Source organism: Hyla sarda, chromosome 1, assembly GCF_029499605.1.
Source record: "Hyla sarda isolate aHylSar1 chromosome 1, aHylSar1.hap1, whole genome shotgun sequence".
Classification (NCBI taxonomy): Eukaryota; Metazoa; Chordata; class Amphibia; order Anura; family Hylidae; genus Hyla; species Hyla sarda.
This window is the reverse complement of record NC_079189.1, coordinates 451,168,701-451,192,931: the sequence shown is the minus strand read 5'-3', so window position 1 is coordinate 451,192,931 and position 24,231 is coordinate 451,168,701. Positions and strand designations below refer to the sequence as shown.

The following is a 24,231-nucleotide window of genomic DNA, read 5'->3' as shown; positions in this document are numbered from 1 at the left end:
TGATGTGTGGACATGCTGGGAGTTGTGGTTTTGCAACAAGTGGAGGAACACAGCCTGCAGTAACACTGCGGAAAATCCGTTTTAGGCTGGAACTCCACTGAGCTTTTTTTTTGTGCAAAAAACGGCATTAAAAACGCCAATTTTCCCGCACAGCATTTTTTCATTGAAAAAAAAAAAACGCTGTGGCCAGATGTTAGCTGCAAGTCAATAGTAAACTGAAAAATGTCAGATTCACTTGGTGTTTTTCAGTGGTGTTTTTTTAAATCCTTTTGGCGTTTTTCAGCAATTTCGGGCTCAGAGGCTGGATTTTCAAAACGCCCGACAAAACCTAGTTTGGCGTTTTTTGCCCTGAAATCGTGGCGTTTTCCTCCCATAGAAGTTTATGGGAGAACAAAAATTCCAAGAAAAACGCCATGTTGGTTTTAAATTTTGCGTTTTTGCAGGCGGTTTTTATTGTTTTTTGGACTTTAGCGATTCAAACAAATTATGGAGACAATTTTTTTTTTTATTTCGTAGGGTACCATAAAAAATAAAATAATAAAAAAAATATACAGTAGTGATGGAAAAAATTGTATCTAACGAAATGTATCTTTTTTTTATTACGAAATGTTTATTAGATTTTAAACAGGGATCACTTTGTGTGAGCGGGTAAAGCACTAAAAATGTAGCCGACAATAATAAAATGTAGTGTGTGTGTGTGTGTGTTTTTCACTTTTTTTTATTTTTTAGGTAGTACTGTAGTACTACTACTTTCAGCATGGAACACACTGTTCCATGATGGGAGTAGTAGTACCTGTACTAATTGACAGATCGCCCGTTGCGATCCTTCTGTATAAGAAATAGATGCGGCGGCCGCTCTTCTATGGTCCCCTGCCCTGCCGTATATATACACATATTCATATTTCCCGCAGAGAGCTGTGATTGGCCAGATGGTTCCAGCCAATCACAGCTCTCTGAGAAATCGGAATGTGTATATATACGGCAGTGCAGGGGACCATAGGAGAGCGCCGGCCGCTGCATCTATACAATATACAGAAGGATCACAGCGGGTGTCAGGAGTGATACCCGCAGTGATCTTTCCTTAATTACAAGTACTACTACTCCCAACATGGAGCACACTCTGCTCCATGCTGGGAGCTGTAGTACCTGCATTAATAGACAGATCGCAGCAGGTGTCAGAAGTTACACTCGCTGTGATATGTCTATTAATGCAGGTACTACAGCTCCCAGCATGGAGCAGAGTGTGCTGCATGTTGGGAGTAGTAGTACCTGCAGACATCACAGTGGATGTCACTACTGACACCCGCTGTGATCGTCCTGTCTATAGCATAGATGGAGCGGCTGTATACATCGCTCGCATCCCTGCTCTGCACTGTACTCCGGGACGGCCACTCATTCGTTGATATTTTCCTCAGAGCTGTGATTGGCTGAAACCATCCGGCCAATCACAGCTCTGGGCGGAAAATATCCTGTGCTTTTTATGGTGGTTCATTTTCTATAGAAAGAGTGCTTACCACCATTATCTTAAAGAGTGATCGCTCCTCCTGTCTTTACCAGTCTGTACTCCTCCTGCAGACAGTTAGCTAAGCCAGTCTTCGTTTAGTGTCTGTAGGAGGTTGACATTTTCGCCTCCTGTCAGGCCTTTAATTTTTTTGGGGGGAATAATATTTTATGTTAATCTTTCTGTGCAATATAACAAGAGACTGAGCCAGGACAATCTCCCGACAATTCAGTAGCATAACTAGTGTTGGAAAAGTAATAGTAGTAAATAAAGTTTTTCATACTTTCGTCATTGCACAAGACATAAGATCAGCAATTGAAAGCCATGAGATGTAAGAGATTGTTCCATCTCCAACTGAACAACGAGCACCCCACCGCCTCCCTCCTTCTCATCTAGATCCCAGTAAAAGAGAAATTTTTTTTCATTTAGCACCAACAGAAAGGTAACCAGTAGCAGTTCACCAAGGACTCATGACAGGTATGTACCCAAAGCAAACAGAAGACAGTGTAAAGTTATCCCCCCCTTCTCCCATGTTATATAGATATCCAGGGCCTCAGGATAGCCTCAGCCTCCCCATTGAACTCGCTAGACCTCTTCACAGATACCAGGTAGTCTCTTTGAAAAGGAACATAACCTGGCGTATTTTTGGAATCTGTTAAAAAGAAATCCATAAACGTCTTCCATTTTTATGAAAAGGGACTTAGCTGATTTTTGCTTTGTACAACCAAGTTGCATCTTATCTAGGAAAAGATATCTTTTTAAGTTGTAAAACTTCCTCCTGAGCGAAGAGGCACCTCTTAGCTACCAATATGAATACATGTAACAGAAGCGTCACCTCCACCTCCTGGGGTACAATATGTAGAACTCTTAGTAATGGATTATCAGTAACCCAACTTTCAATTTACAGTGCAGTAGTTCCAATAGTTCCCTCCAGAACCCATGTGTGATGAGGCATAACACCAACCGTGCAGAAAATCTGTGCCCCATTTTCCACAGTTAGAACAGTGTTTGCAGTACTTTTTTTCATTTATTTTTCATGGTGGACAACTGGGAAGACACAGTTTCCCTGTTCTCCTTTCCTGAGCGGCGCTAACAGTATCAACCCAACAACACTTGACACCCTAGCTCAAAGAAGAAAGCTTGGACAAGAGCACTTGGTGCTCCTCTGTCACCTTCCAGATCAAACTCCAGCTTTCTGGAGGTCTCTGTCTGGTATAGGTTTCTTTCTTTGAATTCTTCCATTCCCAATTGTCCAACAGGACTGCTTTGCCCACTGCAGATTCTGCAGCCTTTCATGACCCTCTGGATTGTCACATTGAGCACTCCCCCAAATTCTATGTCTTTGTCAGGATAAGCAAGCTATTCCTTTGGGATGGCCCTGCCAATTGCACCATTGCATCCTTTCGAGGGCCCCTTATAAGTATGCTAGGCTTTCATAGATGATTCCCCCCCCTGGTTGCTTGCGTGTCTGCGGTGTCAATCCACAGGTCTGCTTGTCTAAAAACGAGGTTAGCAAATTCTACATCTAAACACTCTTTTACAATGCTTCCTTTCGTATGATCCCATCTGTTAGCATCTTGTCTTGATTAAATAATTTCCGAGGCCACTGGCAGAAATAGTATTCTGCTTTTGCAGGCTAGATCTCGCTGACTCTTCCTGGAAGACATTGGCATTGGCATTCTCTGATTTGCAACACCTGGATCAGGGAGGTAGTTTCTTTCGACTACTCCTTCAATTTTCAGAACCTTCCTCCTGATGCCTTCTTTGAATCCTCTTTCCCACAACCCTTCAAGGACTTGCCTTTTTTCATGTAGTAGATTCCTTGTTGCTCCAGGAAGTGATTGCATTGGTCCCTCCAGGTTTGGCCCTTATTGAACCTTATGCTACTGAACAGAGTTGTTGGTATCAAATTCTTTTGCATGGAATTTCTGTACTTCCTTTCCTCTGTGGACCTCAAAGATGCTTTTCCATGTTGATGGCCTTCTTTTTTTTTTTTTTTTCAAGAATAAGTTTTTATTAAATTTTAGAATAACAGAGAACCGGACAGATCTGGAATAAACAGTGGACAAAGCATAATGGTCAGGCGTAACAACCTGAACAAATAAATACAATCCGTCACTGAAAAGTACATATACATCATGAATAAAGTCCATAGTCTGTGGAGGTAACTGAAACACATGTTACACAATGGTCTAAACATAAAGTCAGGGAGAATGGTGGCAAGAGGCTTCCACGACCTAGCCTAATCAAAACATACATGGTATAGAATCGTGTTCCGTAAGGGAGGGGGTTGGAGAAAGGAGAAAATGGAATAGAGAAAGGGGTACATTTACGAGGTGTACCTAGAAGAGGAAATTACAATTTGGAAACATGGATACAGAGATGTAAGAGAGTTAGAGGGAGAGAAAGAGAAGGGTGGGAATCAAGGCACCTGAGCGTAGGGGGAAGACAACCATTGTGCCCATATGAGCTGAAATCGGGGAAATGTGGAATTGCCCAAAGACAGGATTTTTTCGTATGAACATGTAAGATTTAAAGCTGCAATTACATCTTGTATAGTTGGTATCCTGGTGGATTTCCACTCATGTGTTAAGACCGTTTTAACTGTAGCGCACATGATACACAGGAGCCCTCTGTATCTGTGGGGGAGTTGGTCCATACCCATCAGAAGGAGAACCTGTTGTGGGGACCAACCATCATAATCAGGTATAATTTCTTGGAATAAATTCTGACATACCTTCCAATAGTCCTGTAATGAGGGACATGACCACAGAATATGAAACAGCGTGCCCCTCTGACCACAGTTCCTCCAACACTCCCCTGAGGACGTGGGGTATATGTGGGCCAATCTATCAGGTGTGTAGTACCACCTGAGGGATGTTTTTGCAATTGCTTCTACATGCGTGGAACACTTTAAGTAGGTCGAGGACATTTTGAAAGCGGACGTCCATTCCTCCTCTGAAAATGTAAGTTGTGAATCAGCTTCCCAGCTCCTTAATGAATGGAATTTATGAAAATGCGCTGTGTGCTGCAAGATGTTGTAAAGGGACTTTATACCTTTCCTACCTCTAGAGACGTGGATATATGCTATCGGGTCCCTACATATTTGGGATGGCTTCAGAGAGTTCACTAGATGGCGGAGTTGAAGGAATTTAAAAAAATCGGAATTGGGGAGTGTGTAGAGATCACGCAATTGAGAGAATGGTAGAAGGGATGTATCCTCCATAAGATCGCCTACCGTAGTTATACCCCTATCAGTCCAAAGCTTAAGATTAGTGTCTGGAAGCAAAGCTTTTAAAAAAGTAAACGGCAAGGCCTGCTTTAGAAAGGAAATGGTGGAATTTGCTAGTTTATGGAATGTCACCCAAGCTGATAGTGAGGCCGATATCACCGGACTCAAATTATTTGGGGTCGGGACACTCCAGAATGGAGTAAGCAATAAGTCTGGCAGGGAGAAAGGAACTACCATGGAGTGCTCTAGCTGTACCCATGGGAAGGAGTCGTCTAATTTGAACCACCCCTCTAGAGCAGACACCAATGTGGCCAGGTAATAGTGTTTCAAATCAGGAAGGGCTAACCCCCCCCCCCCCACCCTTTTATCTTTGGTCAATATGGATCGGGCTATGCGTGGGGGCCCCCGAGCCCACACAAAGGATGTGAGTATTGAATGAGCCTGGTTGAAAAAGTCTGCTGGTACATTTATTGGCAAAGACCTGAACAGGTATAAAAACCTCGGAAATATGAGCATTTTGAACGCTGCTATGCGGCCAGTCCATGACACTTCATGTTTGGTGAGTCGGGCTATCTCCGTTCGGGTATTAGAAAGGAGGGTGAGATAATTCAGTTTGTAGAGGTCTACTGGGGATGTTGCTAGTTGAATTCCTAGGTATTTATTGCTCAACGGCTGCCAGTCAAATGGGTATAATGCTTTTAAAGTTGATAGTGATGGGGTAGGAATATTGATAGGTAAGGCCTGAGTCTTGGAAGAATTTAGATGGTAATAAGAGAGAGCGCCAAATCTCTCAGAGACATCAATGCCGCTAATGAGCGCTCAGGGTTAGAGAGTGTCAGGAGCACGTCATCGGCATAGAGTGAGATTTTATGCGACTTACCGCCAATCTCCACACCTGTTATATCAGCTCTCTCTCTTATTGCTTGGGCCAGTGGTTCCATGGCCAGAATAAAAATTAGAGGGGAGAGGGGACACCCTTGGCGTGTCCCGTTGGTGAGATTAAATGCAGAAGAAAGGGCCCCGTTTACAAAGGTCCTGGCCGATGGGTTATTGTAAAGAGCCGAGATAGCAGTGAGAATAAGCCCCCGAAATCCCAAGCTACGTAGTACCGAGAAGGCGAACGACCACGTAAGGCGGTCAAACGCCTTCTCGGCATCCAGAGCCAAAGTCAGAACCGGGAGCCCATGCGTCACTGTGTGATGTAGCACGCCTAATGCTCGTCTAGTATTATAATAGGCTTGTCTGTGGGGAACGAATCCTGCTTGATCCGTGGCCACCAGGGAGGACAGTAAGGGGGCAATGCGATTGGCGAGAATTTTAGCAAATATTTTAACATCCACATTTAGAAGAGAAATAGGCCGAAAGTTTTGGGGGCAGTCAGGGGGCTTACCCGGTTTAGGGATGGTTATTATGCGTGCCTGCATATTCTCTTTGGGGAAGGCCCCCGTCACTAGGACCTGTTGGAAGAAATTACAAAGGTGTGGAGCTAGAATAGCAATGAAGCATTTATAATAATGATTTGCAAACCCATCAGGGCCTGGGGCCTTATCCTTGGGGAGTTGTTTAATCACCTGGGAAACCTCTTGAGGGGTTATGGGGACATTGAGTGTAGATAGCTGCTGTGGAGTGAGAGATGGTAAATGTATGGAGGTGAGGAATTGATCAATCAGGGTAGGGAGATTAGGGGGGTAGGGGTGGAGTCTTCTAAATTATAAAGATCTGCATAATAATCCCCAAATCCCTGTGCTATCTCATCTGGGGCGTAAATTTTAGCACGAGAGCCGGGGTGTATCAGGTATGGAAGTTTGGATTTAACATGACGTGCTCTCAGTTTAGATGCCAAAAGTTTCCCCGCTTTGTTGCCTAGGGAGTAATAGGATGCGTTGGTTTTACGGTGTGCTTTTTCATACGAGACCAGGAGAAGGGACCTCAAAGTTTGCCTCAGAGATCTCAATCTCTCAGCTCCCGATGGGGAGGGGTTAGTCATATTGCCTCTCTCTGCTTGTTTGAGGTCATTTAGTGTCGCTTCTAGTAAGCTATTTCTTAGGCGTTTAAGGCGCGCTCCCTGTTTGATAAATGAACCTCTAATGCAGGCTTTGTGGGCATTCCAAATGGTGTCAGCCGAAACGGGAGACACTGTATTTAATTCAAAGTTTTCCGCTAAGTCTTTCTCTATCGGAGCTCGGGAAGAGGGGTTAGAGAGGAGGAATGGATTGCTCCGCCACAGGTACATGGGAGGAGAAGTGGAGTGTTCGGTCACGGTTAAAGAGATCGCGGCATGATCGGACCACTGGATAACCTCGATAGAGGTATCAATAGATAAAGTGAGTGTTGCTCTGTCCACTAGGAACAAGTCTATTCTGGAGTACATATTATGTGCTTCTGAGTGCAACGTGTAGACACGTACAAGTGCGTGTTGTGCACGCCATACATCATATAGATCTTCCCTCCAGAGGAGGTCCGCCAGTGGTGCAACTCGCCGGGAGCTCGAGGATGTGGAATCCACCTGAGGATCCACTGTGGCGTTAAAATCCCCACACATGATCAAATGGCCTTCACGTATACTATTTACTTGACGTAATAAAGAATTCAGAAAGCGTGTCTGCAAGGTGTTAGGAGCGTAAAGTGCCACTAATGTGTAATGTATGTTATTCATCATAAATACCAAAGTTACAAATCGACCCTTGGGGTCAGAAACTTGTTTCGTGACAGAGAAAACTACCATATCTCTAACTGCAATAGCTACTCCTCTTGTTTTGTTAATGGAATGCGAGTGAAAAATTTGTGGGTACACCCTGTGAGACAGCCAATATGCATCGGTGGATAGCAGGTGGGTTTCTTGCAAACATATGATATCCCCTTTAAGAGCTATGGCTTGCCTCCACATGTGGGACCTTTTCATGGGGTTGTTAAGACCATGTGCATTAATACTAATAAACTTCAATACCATTGTATATCAAAATAAACAGCAAGCATTTCGAACACCTATCAGCGAGGGCGTCCCTTCAAGGGTCACACAGGTCAGGTCATGGGATATGTGGATTGGACGGAAAACAAAAATAAAAATAAAAAGAATAAAAACACAAAAGAACATACAAACAGCAATCAAATTGCAGACTGTGTAAAGGATATAACTCAAAAGTGCGAAAGATGATAAATCATCAATCGGTGTGGGGTCAGAGCCCCATCTGCAGCCAACAGCCGCAGGCATCCAGAGAAGCCAGTCACTGGCAGACTCCCTTGACATAGAGAACACTGTGTCCAGCCATCTTCAAGCCTTGGACCAATCATCTTGGAGCTTGTTCGGAGCCGGGGTCCGTGGAGAGGGTACGGAGATGTTCCAGTGTTTCAGAAGGCTCAATCCTTCCTCGATTGACCGGATTGTGTGCTGTTCTTCTTTGTATCGTACCAGCAGGCGGACTGGGAAGCCCCATCTGTATGGAATGTCGGCATTGCGGAGTGCTGAGGAGATAGGGTTGAGAGCACGTCTCAGCTGTAATGTAGCCGCGGATAGATCCGCATATAGCAGAATTTTATGATAAGGGGCCGGCAAACCCCCGTTTTTCCGTGAGAAAGACAAGAGTTCCTCCTTCACTCTGTAAAAATGAATACGGGCTAGTACATCCCTGGGAACCGAGTCGTCCAAGTGTTTCGGTCTGGGGAACCGGTGTGCCCTGTCGATTTCCAAATCTGCGGCAGGTAAGTGGGGTAGAACAGCCTGTAGGAGAGCTCGTACATATTGGGGAATGTCTCTGGGGGGGATCGATTCAGGAACGCCCCGCAGCTTCACATTGTTTCTCCTCCCCCTATCCTCCAAGTCCGCCAGCTTTGCTTCAATACTGGACAGATCATCTTCAAGGGTGTTATGAGCATCTATGAGAGCATTGTGGGAATTGGCAAAGTCCCCAAATTTGTCTTCTAGATGATTCACTCTAGTTCCCAGGTCCCCTATATCTGCACGGAGGGGCTGAAGAAGAGAATGAAAGTCCGCCAATAAAGACTTGCGCTGAGCTAGCATCATTTCTTTCATCACTGTGTCTGTCAGCGTCACATTGGCAACCTGCATGTCTCTAAGCTCATCCCCTCCTGAATCAAGCTGAGCTCCGGTCTGATGTGGGGAGCTGGGACAAGCCTCTCCTGGCAGCGCGTCTATCTCCGAGCGCCGTTGAAGGGGGCTACAGGGGGCGGAGGAAGGAGCTGAGCTCCCCAGGGTTATAATCGCAGCATGGCCTCTGTCACTCACCGCTGGAGATAGCGCCCGGTGAACAGGTGAGGGGTGCGGGCCGCGGGGGTCCGTGCGCAGGAAACGGGTGTTGTCTCGAGGCGATAAGGCCGGGTCTGACGTGAAGTGCCTCAGATTACCTCGGGAGGACTTTCGCTGAGGAGATGCGTTCTGCGTGCCCGTGGAGTCCTTCCGGCCTCTGGTTACTCCGCCGCCTCCGTGTCTCGGGTAAAGTAAAATTTTGCCAGAGCGGCGTGTCCAGCGGGCTTTCTTCTTCTTCCAGGCATGCTCTGAAGTGTTAGCTCCCCGAAAAGTGCAAATTCGGGTGGTTGGACGCGTTGTAAAGTCGCTTTAGGGATCACAGGAGCCGGAGCTCACGGTTCAGACCTGCATGCAGCTAGTGATGGCCTTCTTTACATGGGCATTGCAGTTGTTCTGTATGTGAACAACATTTGGGGACCATATACAGGTAGGAGAATCTGACCAGCCACAACATCCTTCTGGTCACCCTCTTTTCAGTTGACTCGTGTACCTTTCAAAATTATCTCTTGTTCATTTGCAGCGCCTCCCTTTTCTGGGCATGATTTTTGACACGCCACCTGTGTCCATCTGCTCTTGCATGCAGGTTTTGGGCACCATGGTGGCTTTCATTGAGACGTTCCTCTTCCCACAGTTCCTTGTCCACTCTAGAATCCGATCCTGTTCCTTTTGAAATTGGTCTCCGGACTCCCTTAGCCTGCTGATTCTCTTCCCACTCTTGGTCAGCTGTGCCCTCCTGGTTGCTCATCTTGCTTGCTTTCTACAGGATTGAATATTTCTGCCCCTCTGATGGCTGGTCCTCACTTCGGTTGCCAGCCTTTGGGAATAGGGAGGAACCTTTCGAGACCTGACAGCCCAGGGTCTCTTCTTCTAAGGAATCCTCTCTCCTATCAAAATAATGGAGCTCAGTTCGATTTTCCTGTGCTTTTGCCTTGACTGGCCTTCTGTTTGATCACCCAGTTCTTGTCCAGATGGACATTGCTATGGCCGTCGCTTACCAGGGCGGCCCTGGCAGTCCACCGGTCATTACGGGGACTGTCTATGACAGGAAAGTCTTGAACCGGGGCAGCAGTAGCTCCATCTTTAGGTTTTTAACCAGCTGTGTGGGACACCCCAGAGGTGGACCACATGGTGTCCAGGCTCAGTCGAAAATGCCCTGCTCGGATCCCAAGGCTTGCACAGTGGAAACCCTGGTCGCAGCCTGGACACCCCTTTGACTTCCCTATAACTTTTTTCTCTATAGTTTCTCTTTCCTCACCGTACCAGGGCGAAAGGCATTCCAAAAATCCTGGTGGCTCCAGACTGGCCTTGTTGGGCATGGTTTGCCTACTTGCTCCATCTCTTGGCCAACACGTCCTTCCTTATATCTGCGTCTCAGATAAAATCTTCTCTCTCAAGGTCCTTTTTTTTACCAATTAAGTTTATAGTTTCTACAATCAATGGTATGGCTGTTAAAGCTGCGGTTCCGAGGGATTGCTATTTCTTGAAGCAAATAATCAGAGCATTAACCTCTTAAGGACCAAGCCCATTTTAACCTTAAGGACCAGGCCAATTTAATTTTTGCGTTATCGTGTTTTCCTCCCCGCCTTCTAAAATCCATAACTCCTTTATATTTCCATCTACAGATCCATGTAAAGGCTTTTTTTTTGCGTGACCAATTGTACTTTGTAGTGAAACCTCTCATTTTACCATAAAATGTACGGCAAACCCCCAAAAAATGTTTTTTTAGGGAGGAAATGTAAATGAAAATCTCAATTTTGCACATTTTGGAGGGTTTTGTTTTCACACTGTTCACTTTACGGTAAAAATGACATGTGTAAATATACATCCTTGGTCGTTAAGGGGTTAAGGACACAGCCAATTACATTTTTGTGTTTTTGTTTTTTCCTCCTCACCTTCTAAATTTCATAACTCTTTTATATTTCCATTCCCAGACTAATATGAGGGGTTGTTTTTTTGCATGACCAGTTGAACTTTGCAATGACATCACTAATTTTACCCTAAAATGTATGGTAAGCCCGAAAAAAATATTTTTTGTGTAAGGAAATTTAAAGGAAAATCATAGTTTTGCTAATTTGGGGAGGGTTCGTTTTCACACTTTACGGTAAAAAATACATGTTTTCTTCTCTGGGTCAGTGCGATTAAAATGATACCCATGGTTACACACATTTCTATTATTGTACTGGTTTCAAAAAAATCTCAAACTTTATTTTACAAAATCAGTATGTTTAAAATTGCCCTATTTTCACCACCTCTAACACAGGAATGTGTGAGGGCTAATTTTTTGTGCGGCGATCTGTAGTTTGTTTAGCTACCACGTTTGAGTGTATGTGACTTTGTGATCGCTTTTTATTGAAAAAAAATTGCAGTTTGATGTAACAAAAAGCAGAAATTTGTCTTTTTTTTTTTATGTTTACGCCGTTTGCCGTAGGGGATCATTAACATAATATTTTTATAGTTTGGACGTTTACGCACGCAACGATACCAAATATGTTTATTATTTATTTTTTTATGCTTTTTTTGTATTAATATGGGGAAAAGGGGTGATTTCAAACTTTATTGGGGGAGGGGCTTTTTAACATTTTTTTTCTCACTTTTTAAAAAAAAAAAACTTTTTTTTACTTTTATTTTACACTTTTTTGTTCCCCATAGGGGACTATTTATAGCAATCATTAATTTGCTAATACAGTTTAGTGCTATGCTTAGGGCATAACACTGATCAGTATTATCGGCGACCTTCTGCTCTGGTCTGCTAGAAGTCAGATCAGTGCAGAAGACCTCGGGAGACGGACAGAGGCAGGTGGGGGGACCTCCATCCGCCGGTGCCGCGGGGGATCAGATCAACCATTATAAGTGCCACACTGCCGCAGATGCCGTGATCTGTATTGATCACGGCACCTTATTGGTTAATGGCAGACATCAGCGCGATCGCTGATGTCCGCCATTATCGACGGGTCTGCGACTGCTGACAGGACACGCGTGCTTACCTGACCACCGGCGGCATGGAGCAGCGTCACAATCAGAGCGGCGGCTGCTGGAAAGTGCGGCAGTGGAGGAGACGGCAGTGAAGATCGCCGGTAAGTGATCTTCACTGTGGCCTTCTAAAAGTTGTAAAACTACAACTCCCAGCATGCCCAGACTGCCAAAGGCTGTCTGGTTAGGCTGAGAGTATTAATTTTGCAACATCTTTAGGGCCACAGTTTGGAGACCACTGTGTAGTAGTCTCTAAACTGTGGTCCTCCAGATGTTGCAAAACTACAACTTTCAATATGCACTGACAGTCAGAGATGCTGGGCGTTTCTAGACATGCTGGGAGTTGTAGTTGTGTGTGTAGTGTGGCACAGTTTGGAGACCACTATACAGTGGTCTCCAAACTGTAGCCCTCCGGATGTTGCAAAACTACAATTCCCAGTAAGCCCAGACAGTCAGGAATGCTGGGCATGTAGTTCTGCAATATCTGGCCCTTCATATAATGCAGAACTACAACTCCCAGCATGCCTGTACAGTCTGGGCATGCTTGGTGTTGTAGTTTTGCAACATCTGGAGGCATAAAGTTTGGAGACCACTACTTAGCTGTCTCGTAACTGTTCTTCCCCAGTTGTTTCATAACTATAACTCCTAGCATGCCCAGACTGTGCAGGCATGCCGGGAGTTGTAGTTCTGCAACATCTGAAGGGCCAGATATTGCAGAACTACACGCCCAGCATCCTGTTTGGGAAACACTGAGCTAGAGTCTGTTTCCTAGCTCAATGATTCCAGCCCTAGAGTCTGTTTCCTAACTCAGTGATTACAGCCTGTGTGTCTCCAGCTGTTGCAATACTACAACTCCCAGAATGCACAGACAGACTGTACATGCTGGGAGTTGTAGTTTTGCAACAGGTAGATGCACACGGGTTGGAATCACTGAGCTAAAGTCTGTTTCCTAACTCAGTGGTTCTCCACCAGTGTGCCTACAGCTGTTGAAAAATTACAACTCCCAGCATGTACGGTTTGTCAGTGCATTCTAGGAGTTGTAGATTTGCAACAGCTGAAGGTTTGGGGCCCCCCCATGTGAAAGTACAGGGTACATTCACATGGGTGTGGGTTTACAGTGGGTTTCCTTCTACAAGTTTAAGCTGCAGCAAGTTTTCCGCCGCAGCTCAAACGCCCAACGGAAAACTCACTGTGAACCCCTGCCCGTGTGAATGAACCCTAAAAACACTACACTAACACATAATGAAAAGTGAAACACTGTATATACATATACACCCCCTTACACGAGCCTCCAGCTGTTGCAAAACAACAACTCACAGTATTGCTGGACAGCCATTGACTGTTCTGGCAGGCTGGGAGTCTTGCTACAGATGAAGGCACCCTGTTTGGGTAACACTGCTGTAGGGTTTTGGTGGAGACGAGCGCCATCCTTGTATCCGGGTCTGCCCCTATTGCAAATTCCTCATTGAGGCCTCAGATGCGCATGGCGCTCTGTCACTTCAGAGCCCTGTTGTATTTCAAAGCAACAGTTTAGTGCCAAATATAGGGTATTTCCATACTCGGGAGAAATTGTGTTACAAATTTTGTGGGGATTTCTCTCCTTTTACCGAAAAGGTGAAGTTGGGGGCTACACAGCATGTTAGTGTTAAAAAATAAATAATTTCACACTAACATTCTGGTGTTGCCCCATACTTTTCATTTTCACAAGAGGTAAAAGGAGAAAAAGATCCCCCAGATTTCAACCCAATTTCTTCTGAGTACGGAAATACCCCATATGTGGACGTAAATTGTTCTGCAGACGAACTACATGGCTCAGGAGTGAGAGAGCGCCATGTACATTTGAGGCCTAAATTGGTGATTTGCATAGAGGTGGCTGATCGTTACAGCGGTTCTGACATAAACGTAAAAAAAAAAAAAACACCCACATGTGACCCCATTTAGAAAACCACACCCCTCATGGAACGTAACAAGGGGTATAGTGAGCCTTAACACCCCACAGGTTTGTGACAAATTATCGTTAATGTTGGACATGAAAATTTAAAGTGTATTTTTTTTCCCCCTGAAATGCTGGTGTTACCCCATATTTTTCATTTTTACAAGGGGTAATAGGAAAAAAGCTCAACATTTTTTTGGGGTATGGAAATACCCGATATGTGGATGTAAAGTGCCCTGCGGGGGCATTACAATACTCGCAGAGCACTTTACATCCACATATGGGGTATTTTCTCCTATTACCCCTTGTGAAAATGAAAAATTTGGGGTAACACCAGAATTTTATTGAAAAATTATTATTATAATTTTTTTTATGTCCCAATTTAATGAAAGTTCGTCAATCACGTGTGGGGTATTAAGGCTCACTGTACCCCTTGTTACGTTCCTTGGGGGGTGCAGTTTCCAAAATAGTATGCCATGTGTTTTTTTTTTTTTTTACTGTTCTGGCACAATGGGGGCTTCCTAAATGCGACATGCACCCCAAAATCCATTTCAGCAAAATTCGCTCTCCAAACGCCCAATGTTGCTCCTTACATCTCATATGTCTATGTAAATTGTTCGGCGGGCGCAGTAGAGGGCTCAGAAGCGAAGGAGCGACAAGGGGATTTTGGAGAGTACGTTTTTCTGAAATGGTTTTTGGGGGGCATGTTGCATTTAGGAAGCCCCTATGGTGCCAAAACAGCAAAAAAAAAAAAAAAAAACACATGGCATACCATTTTGGAAACTAGACCCCTTGAGGAACGTAACAAGGAATTAAGTGAGCCTTAATACCCCACAGGTGTTTCATGACTTTTGCATATGTAAAAAAAAATAATAATAATGTTTCACTAAAATGTGTGTTTCCCCCCAAATTTCACATTTTCGCAAGGGTTAATAGCAGAAAATACCCCCCAAAATGTGTAACCCCATCTCTTCTGAGTATGGAGGTACCCCATAAGTTGACCTGAAGTGCACTAGGGGCGAACTACAATGCTCAGAAGAGAAGGAGTCATATTTGACTTTTTGAGAGCAAATTTTGCTCGGGGGGCATGTCACATTTAGGAAGCCCCTATGGTGCCAGGACAGCAAAAAAAAAAAACAAAACACATGGCATACCATTTTGGAAACTAGACCCCTTGAGGAACGTAACAAGGGATAAAGTGAGCCTTAATACCCCACAGGTGTTTCACGACTTTTGCATATGTAAAAAAAAAAAAATTTTTTTTTACCAAAAATGCTTGGTTTAGCAAAAATTTTACATTTTTAAAAAAGGTAATAGCAGAAAATACCCCCCAAAATTTGAAGCCCAATTTCTCCCGATTCAGAAAACACCCAATATGAGGATGAAAAGTGCTCTGCTGGCGCACTACAGGTCTCAGAAGAGAAGGAGTCACATTTGGCTTTTTGGAAGCAAATTTTGCTCTGGGGGCATGCCGCATTTAGGAAGCCCCTATGGTGCCAGGACAGAAAAAAAAAACCACATGGCATACCATTTTGGAAACTAGACCCCTTGGGAAACGTAACAAGGGGTAAAGTGAACCTTAATACCCCACAGGTGTTTCACGACTTTTGCATATGTAAAAAAAAAATATTTTTTTTTACACTAAAATGCTTGTTTTCCCCCAAATTTTACATTTTTACAAGGGATAATAGCAGAAAATACCCCCCCAAAATTTGTAACCCCATCTCTTCTGAGTATGGAAATACTCCATAAGTGGACGTGAAGTGCACTGGGGGCGAACTACAATGCTCAGAAGAGAAGGAGCATCATTGAGCTTTTGGAGGGAGAATTTGGCCATGTGCATTTCCAAAGCCCCCCGTGGTGCCAGAACAGTGGACCCCCCCACATGTAACCCCATTTTTAAAACTACACCCCTCACGGAAGGTAATAATGGGTGCAGGGAGAATTTACACCCCACTGGCATTTGACGGATCTTTGGAACAGTGGGCTGTGCAAATTAAAAATTTAATTTTTCATTTTCACAGACCCCTGTTTCAAAGATCTGTCAGACACCTGTGGGGTGTAAATGCTCACTGTACCCCTTATTACATTCTGTGAGGCGTGTAGTTTCCAAAATGGGGTCACATGTGGGTATTAATTGTTTTGCAGTTATGTCAGAACCGCTGTAAAAATTAGCCACCCCTGTGCAAATCACCAATTTAGACCTCAAATTTACATGGTGCACTCTCCCTTCTGAGCCTTGTTGTGCGTCCCCAGAACACTTTGCGCCCACATATGGGGTATCTCCGTACTCAGGAGAAATTGCGTTACAAATTTTGCAGGCTTTTTTTCTTTTACCGCTTGTGAAATTTAAAAGTATGGGGCAACACCAGTATGTTAGTGTACAAAAATGTTTTTGTTACACTAACATGCTGGTGTAGACCCCAACTTTACCTTTTCATAAGGGGTAAAAGGAGAAAAAGCCCCCCAAAATTTGTTAGGCAATTTCTCCCGAGTACGGCGATACCCCATATGTGGCCCTAAACTGTTGCCTTGAAATACGCCAGGGCTCCGAAGTGAGAGAGCGCCATGCGCATTTGAGGCCTAAATTAGGGATTGCATAGGGGTGGACATAGGGGTATTCTAAGCCAGTGATTCCCAAACAGGGTGCCTCCAGCTGTTGCTAAACTCCCAGCATGCTTGGACAGTCAATGGCTGTCCGGAAATGCTGGGAGTTTTTGTTTTGCAACAGCTGGAGGCTCCGTTTTGGAAACACTGCTGTAGGATACGTTTTTCATTTTTATTGGGGGAGGGAAGGGAGGGTGGTGGTGGGGGGGCAGTGTACGTGTGTATATGTAGTGTTTTACTCTTTATTTTATGTTAGTGTAGTGTAGTGTTTTTAGGTTACATTCACACTGACGGCGGATTACACTGAGTCTCCCGCTAGGAGTTTGAGCTGCGGCTGCAGCTCAAACTTGAAGCAGGGAACTCACTGTAATCCGCTGCCAGTGTGAATGTAACCTGTACATTCACATGGGAGGGGGGAGGGGGGGGCAAAAGTACAACTCCCAGCATGCACTGACAGAACGTGCATGCTGGGAGTTGTAGTTTTGCAACAGCTGGAGGCACACTGGTTGGAAAATACTGAGTTAGGTAATAGAACCTATTACCTAACTCGGTATTTCCCAACCAGTGTGCCTCCAGCTGTTGCAGAACTACAACTCTCAGCATGTACTGATTGCCAAAGGGAATGCTGGGAGATGTAGTTATGTAACAGCTGGAGGCACGCAAGTACAACTCCCAGCATGCTGAGACAGCCATTTGCTGTTCCTGAATGCTGGGAGTTTTAGTTTTGCAAGATTTAGAGGGGTTCAGGCTGGAGATCACTGACAGTGGTCTCTAAACTGTGGCCCTCCAGATGTTCCAAAACTACAAATCTCAGCATGCTAAGACAGCAAGCAAGAGAACCGAACTTTAACCCCCCCGCCCCCAGTCTGCTATTGGTCGGTCGCTCCGCCGATCAATAGCAGGGATAGGAGGGGTGGCAACCCTGCCACCTCACTCCTATCTCTTCAAGGGGGATCGAGGGTGTCTTGAACACCCTCGATCCCCCTTATTTTATTGCGTCGCCGCCGTTGGTGGGCAGGGGGAGAGCGCTCCCCCTGCAAACACCATAGATGCCGTGATCAGAACTGATCACGGCATTTATGGGGTTAATGCTGCCGGGACCGGCGCGATCGCGGCCCCGGCAGCTAAGGTGGGACTCCGGCTGTGATTGACAGCTGAGTCCCACCCGCGATCTCCTGCGCTGCCCGCGGCAGAGCAGGAGATCGCTTGGAAGTATGCATACGTCCATTTGCGCGAAAGTTTAGTTCGCCTGGACGTATGCATACGTCCAATAGCGGGAAGGGGTTAATGATATACATGCTCATCAAGATAATTAAATACTTTTACCATAATGCAGCTGCGTGTGTCCTTATTTTCATCGTTGACAGCTGTGTCTGTCTCCTGTTTGTTTGTAATCTGCATTTCTCATTTCTTTGAAAATAATAAAAGAAACATATGAAGTAATATGTACGTGGTTTTCTTTGCCTCTTGGTTCTTGAGTGGCTGGAGTCCCAGAGGTCAGAATCTTTGAAAAACTAAGTGTTTTTGATCATATTCGAATATGTCATGATATCAGACTTTCCCTTTAACTTTTTAAGGACGTTAAATGTACGTCCTGGTCCGCTGATTCTTATTGTACTAGGTCGTACATTTACGTCCTTACATGAAGCTGCGCCCACCATTACCAATACTGATCACGGCATCTGTGGCATTATCAGAGCTCATGGGGACTTTTGGAACCATCGGTCGCATCTTTGCGTGGGTTCAATGAGTGTTAATGGCTGCATCTCTGACGATCTCCTCCTCTGTTCTGCCTTCTAGCAGACTATACTGGTAGATAGCTGATTTTACTGATCAGTGATATGCATATTACACAGCACTGATCAGCAACAACAGTCTAATGATTGCTATAGATTGTTTCCTATGGGGAAATCAAAAGTAAAGTTAGTAAGAAAGAAAGAAAGAAAAACATTTTTATCCCACTATCAATTTGAAAAAAAAAAACATATATTTTTTTTTTTTCCCATATGCAAGTAAGGGGGAGTGAGTGGCACCCTCTTTAGCCGTGCACCCACCCCTGGAGTTTTTTGTTAAATTGATAGTAGATCCTGCATGTCACCCAGTCAGAGGATATATACCCAGCAGAGTTGAGTGGAATCAGCGTGTTAGGATACAATCCGAAGTAAGGCCACCTCCGCGTGGTGGATGGGGGACATGTTTTGATCAAAAAGTGCGCTGAGAGCCTCCATTTTTTTTTTTACCAAGCTGCAACTTTCTTTTTGTTTAGCGTGCACCCGTGTATTAGATACAATTGGTGACACATTAAACAAGCCCTTATGTGAATCTGTAGTTGAAAAATGTAAAGCATTATGATTTTTGGAAGGGGAGGAGGAAGGAACAAAAGTGCAAAAACGAAAATGTAGCTCCATGTTGTCACACTACCCCTTCCCACCTCCTATCCACTCAAACTTAATTAAGAGCTGGGCTAAGCATGAATTTTCTGTCACTCAGTGTCAAGCCTGAGGTGCTGGGAAGAAGGAAGGGGCAACATGATTACATGGTGCTACGGCAACGTCTTCCACATCTTCGGGGCACTGAGAATGACAAATAAAGCATTTTTTCCTATAAGGGCATCATCAGATAAACGTTACGTGTTGTGTCCTAATGCTGTTCCCTACAAGCTACTGGGAAGGGGTTAAGGGGCGTGACAGGTTCCTTTTAGCAAATATTAAATTGAATTCTTTATTCTAAATATGATATATGAGTGAATACTTAAATGTCCTTTTAACTTTTCAATTTTAGGTACAACAATCGCACTTATCGCATAGATGATATCAACTGGGATTTTACTCCGGAGTCTTTTTTCAAGAAATCAGATGGCAGTGATATCAGTTTTATCGACTATTACAAGACTGTAAGATTATTTATTTTTCTTTTGAGTCGCAGAATTATAAATATAACCCTCATTTATCAAAATGTAATTACAAAGTCTGTGTAAAATGTAATAAGTCTGTGTTCACACTACAATCGAAGGCAATGTTCAAAATCACCATTGCCGATTCACATATACAATATGTCTACTTTATATTTGCATCATAAATTTGACATGTTTTAACTTTTGGAAGACGTCAGAGGGCTTCAAAGTTCTGCAGCAATTTTCCAATTTCTCGGTCTCTCTTCATTGGGGGACACCGAACTAATGGATATATGCTCTTGCCCCTAGGAGGCGCTGACACTAGGAAAAAGAAAGTCGGCTCCTTCCTGGCAGGATATACCCGCCCACCTGCAGTGAAGTAACCAGTTTTATCTAGTGTCAATTAGGAGGTGGACACGGTCTGGTTCTCTCCAGACCTGGTCTTTTTATTATTTTCTAGTTAGGGCTTTAAGTTGGATTTCTTTACTCCCTTTTTATTTTCACTTTTCAGGTGGGGCGACAGGAGCTTGGCGCTGCCTGTTTCCCCATATGCGGCTAAGGGGCACGGGACATCAATGGATGCACCGTCAACCCCTTCCCGCCAACGGCCAGCACCTGGTCCCCCACCTGGTCCCCCACTGCCACTGCTCGCACCGCTATTTGTAGCCTTGTATGATGCAGCGTGGCCATAAGCTGGTTGAAGACGTCTGAGGGTGAGTATAAGAAGGCAGTTGAGTATTTTACTCCCTCCCCCCTCAGGGTGCCGGACTTCCACCTTAAGGGAGCTCATGGTACGCCCCTGTGCCAGCACGCCTTCCGGGAGGTCAGGCAGCACACTTTCCGCGGCCTTTATCCTTCCTCCTGCCGCCTCTCACTTTTTCGGCGCTGCTCGCTCCCTGAACTGCGGCCCGGAGAGAGCTTCCCTCTCCGGGCCGCCCTTGTCTTTTTCATCCGGCGGAGCTTGACTCCGCCTCCTCACCATCAGGACTGAGCGGCGCCGTTGGCTCCCGGTTGCAGCACGGAGGGAGCTTCTCCTCTCCGGGCTGCCTGTCAGATTCAGCGCAGCCTAGCTCCGCCTCTCATACATGGGAGCGGCGCCGCTCGTTCTCTAAGCGGTGCTGTTGGCTCCCTCTACTGCAGCCCAGAGGGAGCTTCTCCTCTCCGGGCTGCCATCGTAAGATTCAGCGGAGCTTAGCTCCGCCCCATGCACATGGGAGCGGCGCCGCTCGTTCTCCGAGCGGCACCGTTGGCTCCCTGTTCTGCAGCCCGGAGGGAGCTTCTCCTCTCCAGGCTGCCATGTCAGATTCAGCGGAGCTTAGCTTCGCCCCTCACACGGGAGCAGCGGCGCCGTCGGCTCCCTGTTCTGCAGCCTGGAGAGAGCTTCCCCTCTCCGGGCTGCCTGTCAAATTTCACCTTCTCTGGGCTGCCATATGAGATTTAGCGGAGCTTAACTGTGCCCCTCGCACATTAGGAGCGGCGCCGCTTGTTCTCCGAGCAGCGCCGTTGGCTCCCTGTTCGGCTGCCCGTAGGGAGCTTTTCCTCTCCGGGCTGCCATGTCAGCTTCAGCGGAGCTTAGCTCCACCTCCTCACACATGGGAGCGGCACCGCTCGTTCTCTGTGCGGCGCTGTCGGCTCCCTGTTCTGCAGCCCGGAGGGAGCTTCTCCTCTCCGCGCCGCCATTTTGTTTTGTTTTTCGGCGGAACTTAGCTCCGCCCCTCACATTCTGGAGAGGCGCCGCTTGTTCACCAAGCGGCGCCGTCTGTTCCCTAATCTGCGACCGGAGGGAGTTTTTCCTCTCCGGGCCGCCATATCAGCTTCTGGCGGAGCTTAGCTCCTCCCCTCTCACCGGCAGCGACGCCGCTCGTTTTTCTGAACGACGCCGTCGGCTCCCTAAACTGCGGCCTGGGGGGAGCTTTTCTTCTCCGGGTTGTCTTTTTTCCCTAGCCACGGAGCTAGGTGGCGGGCCACGCAGCTAGGCGGCGGTTGGCCACCGCTCCTGAGTCTGCCATTATAATGTAAGGCTTTGGGGAACTCTGTGGAGTTCAAGTCTCCAGCAGTTTCACGGTGGAAATCACATTTCTAGTATTGCCCTCTATATTATGGGAGCCTTGGCCTATCGGCCATATCAGCTATCCAACAAAAGTTTGACATTGTTGCCGTGGCAGCTTTTTGTCTGGGACGTATGGTCCCTTGGTGTCTATAGGGGATCTCTTCATACATTGTTTCCCCTACCGCTGGGTGCCATACCTTGACGATGGCCTCGGCTGTCCTTCATCTCACAGCTGCAACCTTAGCGGCTGGCTCTCCGGTACCTCTACTGGTGTGAGATGCCGAAGGCAGCACCCTTCTCTACTAGAGTTCCAAACTAGTCAGTCAGACAGTTTCTGCCAGTTTCCTCTGCCACCTGTCATCCACTTGTCGGTACCTCACTGCTATGCGAGGCATCCAATGTCATGTCTCGCTACGTTCTGGACCTATACCAGTAAGCCAGACAGCGGTCTGCGTGGTTTCCTCTGCCTTTTGTCAAACGACTCAAGGCTGTTGTGTCGGTGGCTGCAGTTCCGATACCCCACTGCTGGGTGTGGTATATGGAGGACTGCCCAATGTGTCTTCAGGACCCATACCAGTAAGCCAGACTGTGGTCTGCATGGTTTCCTCTGCCGTTTATCACATGTTTCACGGCTGATGTATCTGTGGCTGCAGTTCCGATACCCCACTGCTGGGTGCAGTATGTGGAGAACTGACCTGATGTGCCTTAACCCCTTCCTGCTATTGGACGTATGCATACGTCCAGGCGAATTACACGTTCGCGCAAATGGACGTATGCATACGTCCAAGCGATCTCCTGCTCTGCCGCAGGCAGCGCAGGAGATCGCGGGTGGGACTCAGCTGTCAATCACAGCCGGATTCCCACCGCAGCTGCCGGGGCCGCGATCGCGCCGGTCCCTGCAGCATTAACCCCATAGATGCCGTGATCAGTTCTGATCACGGCATCTATGGTGTTTGCAGGGGGAGCGCTCTCCCCCTGCCCATCAACGGCGGCTCTGTGATAAAATAAGGGGGATCGAGGGTGTCCAAGACACCCTCGATCCCCCTTGAAGAGATAGGAGTGAGGTGGCAGGGTTGCCACCCCTCCTATCCATGCTATTGATCGGCCGAGCGACCGACCAATAGCAGACTGGGGGCCGGGGGGTTAAAGTTCGGTTCCCCCCGCTATGCCCACCCATTGGTGTCCGGGCACAGCGGGGGGAACCGTGTAGTAGCGGCAGCGGCGATCACTTACCCGGCGGCGGCTGTGATCACGGTGGCGGTGGAGGTGAGTATGACGCCGCGTGTCCGGGGTCTGTTGCCTAGCAACATTTGCAGGGCGAAAGTTTAGAGAGTGGTCTCTAAACTGTCGCCCTCCAGATGTTGCAAAACTACAACTCCCACCATGCCTTGACAGCTGTTTGCTATGTTGGCATGCTGGGAGTTGTAGTTTTGCAAGATTTAGAGGGGTTCAGGCTAGAGATCACTGACAGTGGTCTCTAAGCTGTAGCCCTCCAGATGTTACAAAACTACAACTCCCAGCATGCCCAGACAGCAGTTTGCTGTCTTAGCATGCTGAGATTTGTAGTTTTGCAACATCTGGAGGGCCACAGTTTAGAGACCACTGTCAGTGATCTCCATACTGAACCCCTCTAAATCTTGCAAAACTACAAATCCCAGCATTCAGGAACAGCAAATGGCTGTCTCGGCATGCTGGGAGTTGTACTTGCGTGCCTCCAGCTGTTGCATAACTACATCTCCCAGCATTCCCTTTGGCAATCAGTACATGCTGAGAGTTGTAGTTCTGCAACAGCTGGAGGCACACTGGTTGGGAAATACCGAGTTAGGTAATAGGTTCTATTACCTAACTCAGTATTTTCCAACCAGTGTGCCTCCAGCTGTTGCAAAACTACAACTCCCAGCATGCACGTTCTGTCAGTGCATGCTGTGAGTTGTAGTTTTGCCCCCCCCCCATGTGAATGTACAGGTTACATTCACACTGGCGGCGGATTACAGTGAGTTCCCTGCTTCTAGTTTGAGCTGCAGCAGCCACAGCTCAAACTCCTAGCGGGAGACTCAGTGTAATCCGCCGTCAGTGTGAATGTAACCTAAAAACACTACACTACACTAACATAAAATAAAGAGTAAAACACTACATATACACACGTACACTGCCCCCCCCCCCCCCACCACCCCTTCCCCCCCAATAAAAATGAAAAATGTATCCTACAGCAGTGTTTCCAAAACGGAGCCTCCAGCTGTTGCAAAACAAAAACTCCCAGCATTTCCGGACAGCCATTGACTGTCCAAGCATGCTGGGAGTTTAGCAACAGCTGGAGGCACCCTGTTTGAGAATCACTGGTGTAGAATACCCCTATGTTAACCCCTATGAAAATCCCTAATTTAGGCCTCAAATGCACATGGCGCTCTCACTTTGGAGCCCTGTCGTATTTCAAGGCAACAGTTTAGGGCCACATATGGGGTATCGCCGTACTCGGGAGAAATTGCCTAACAAATTTTGGGGGGCTTTTTCTCCTTTTACCCCTTATGAAAAGGTAAAGTTGGGGTCTACACCAGCATGTTAGTGTAAAAAAAAAAACATTTTTGTACACTAACATACTGGTGTTGCCCCATACTTTAAAATTTCACAAGCGGTAAAAGAAAAAAAGCCTCCAAAATTTGTAACGCAATTTCTCCTGAGGACGGAGATACCCCATATGTGGGCGCAAAGTGTTCTGGGGACGCACAACAAGGCTCAGAAGGGAGAGTGCACCATGTAAATTTGAGGTCTAAATTGGTGATT

The 24,231-nt window shown here is 46.3% G+C and overlaps 1 protein-coding gene across 3 annotated transcripts in view; it reads left to right on the top strand.

Annotated features, from left to right (window-relative positions):
- PIWIL1 (piwi like RNA-mediated gene silencing 1) overlaps window positions 1-24,231 on the top strand; it is a 394,474-nt gene that overhangs the window by 125,564 nt on the left and 244,679 nt on the right. For all 3 annotated transcript variants that reach the window (XM_056533540.1, XM_056533559.1, XM_056533548.1), the window contains exon 9: window positions 19,289-19,400. In XM_056533540.1, the coding sequence (XP_056389515.1) occupies window positions 19,289-19,400 (112 nt within the window). The remainder of the gene's footprint in view (window positions 1-19,288; window positions 19,401-24,231) is intronic.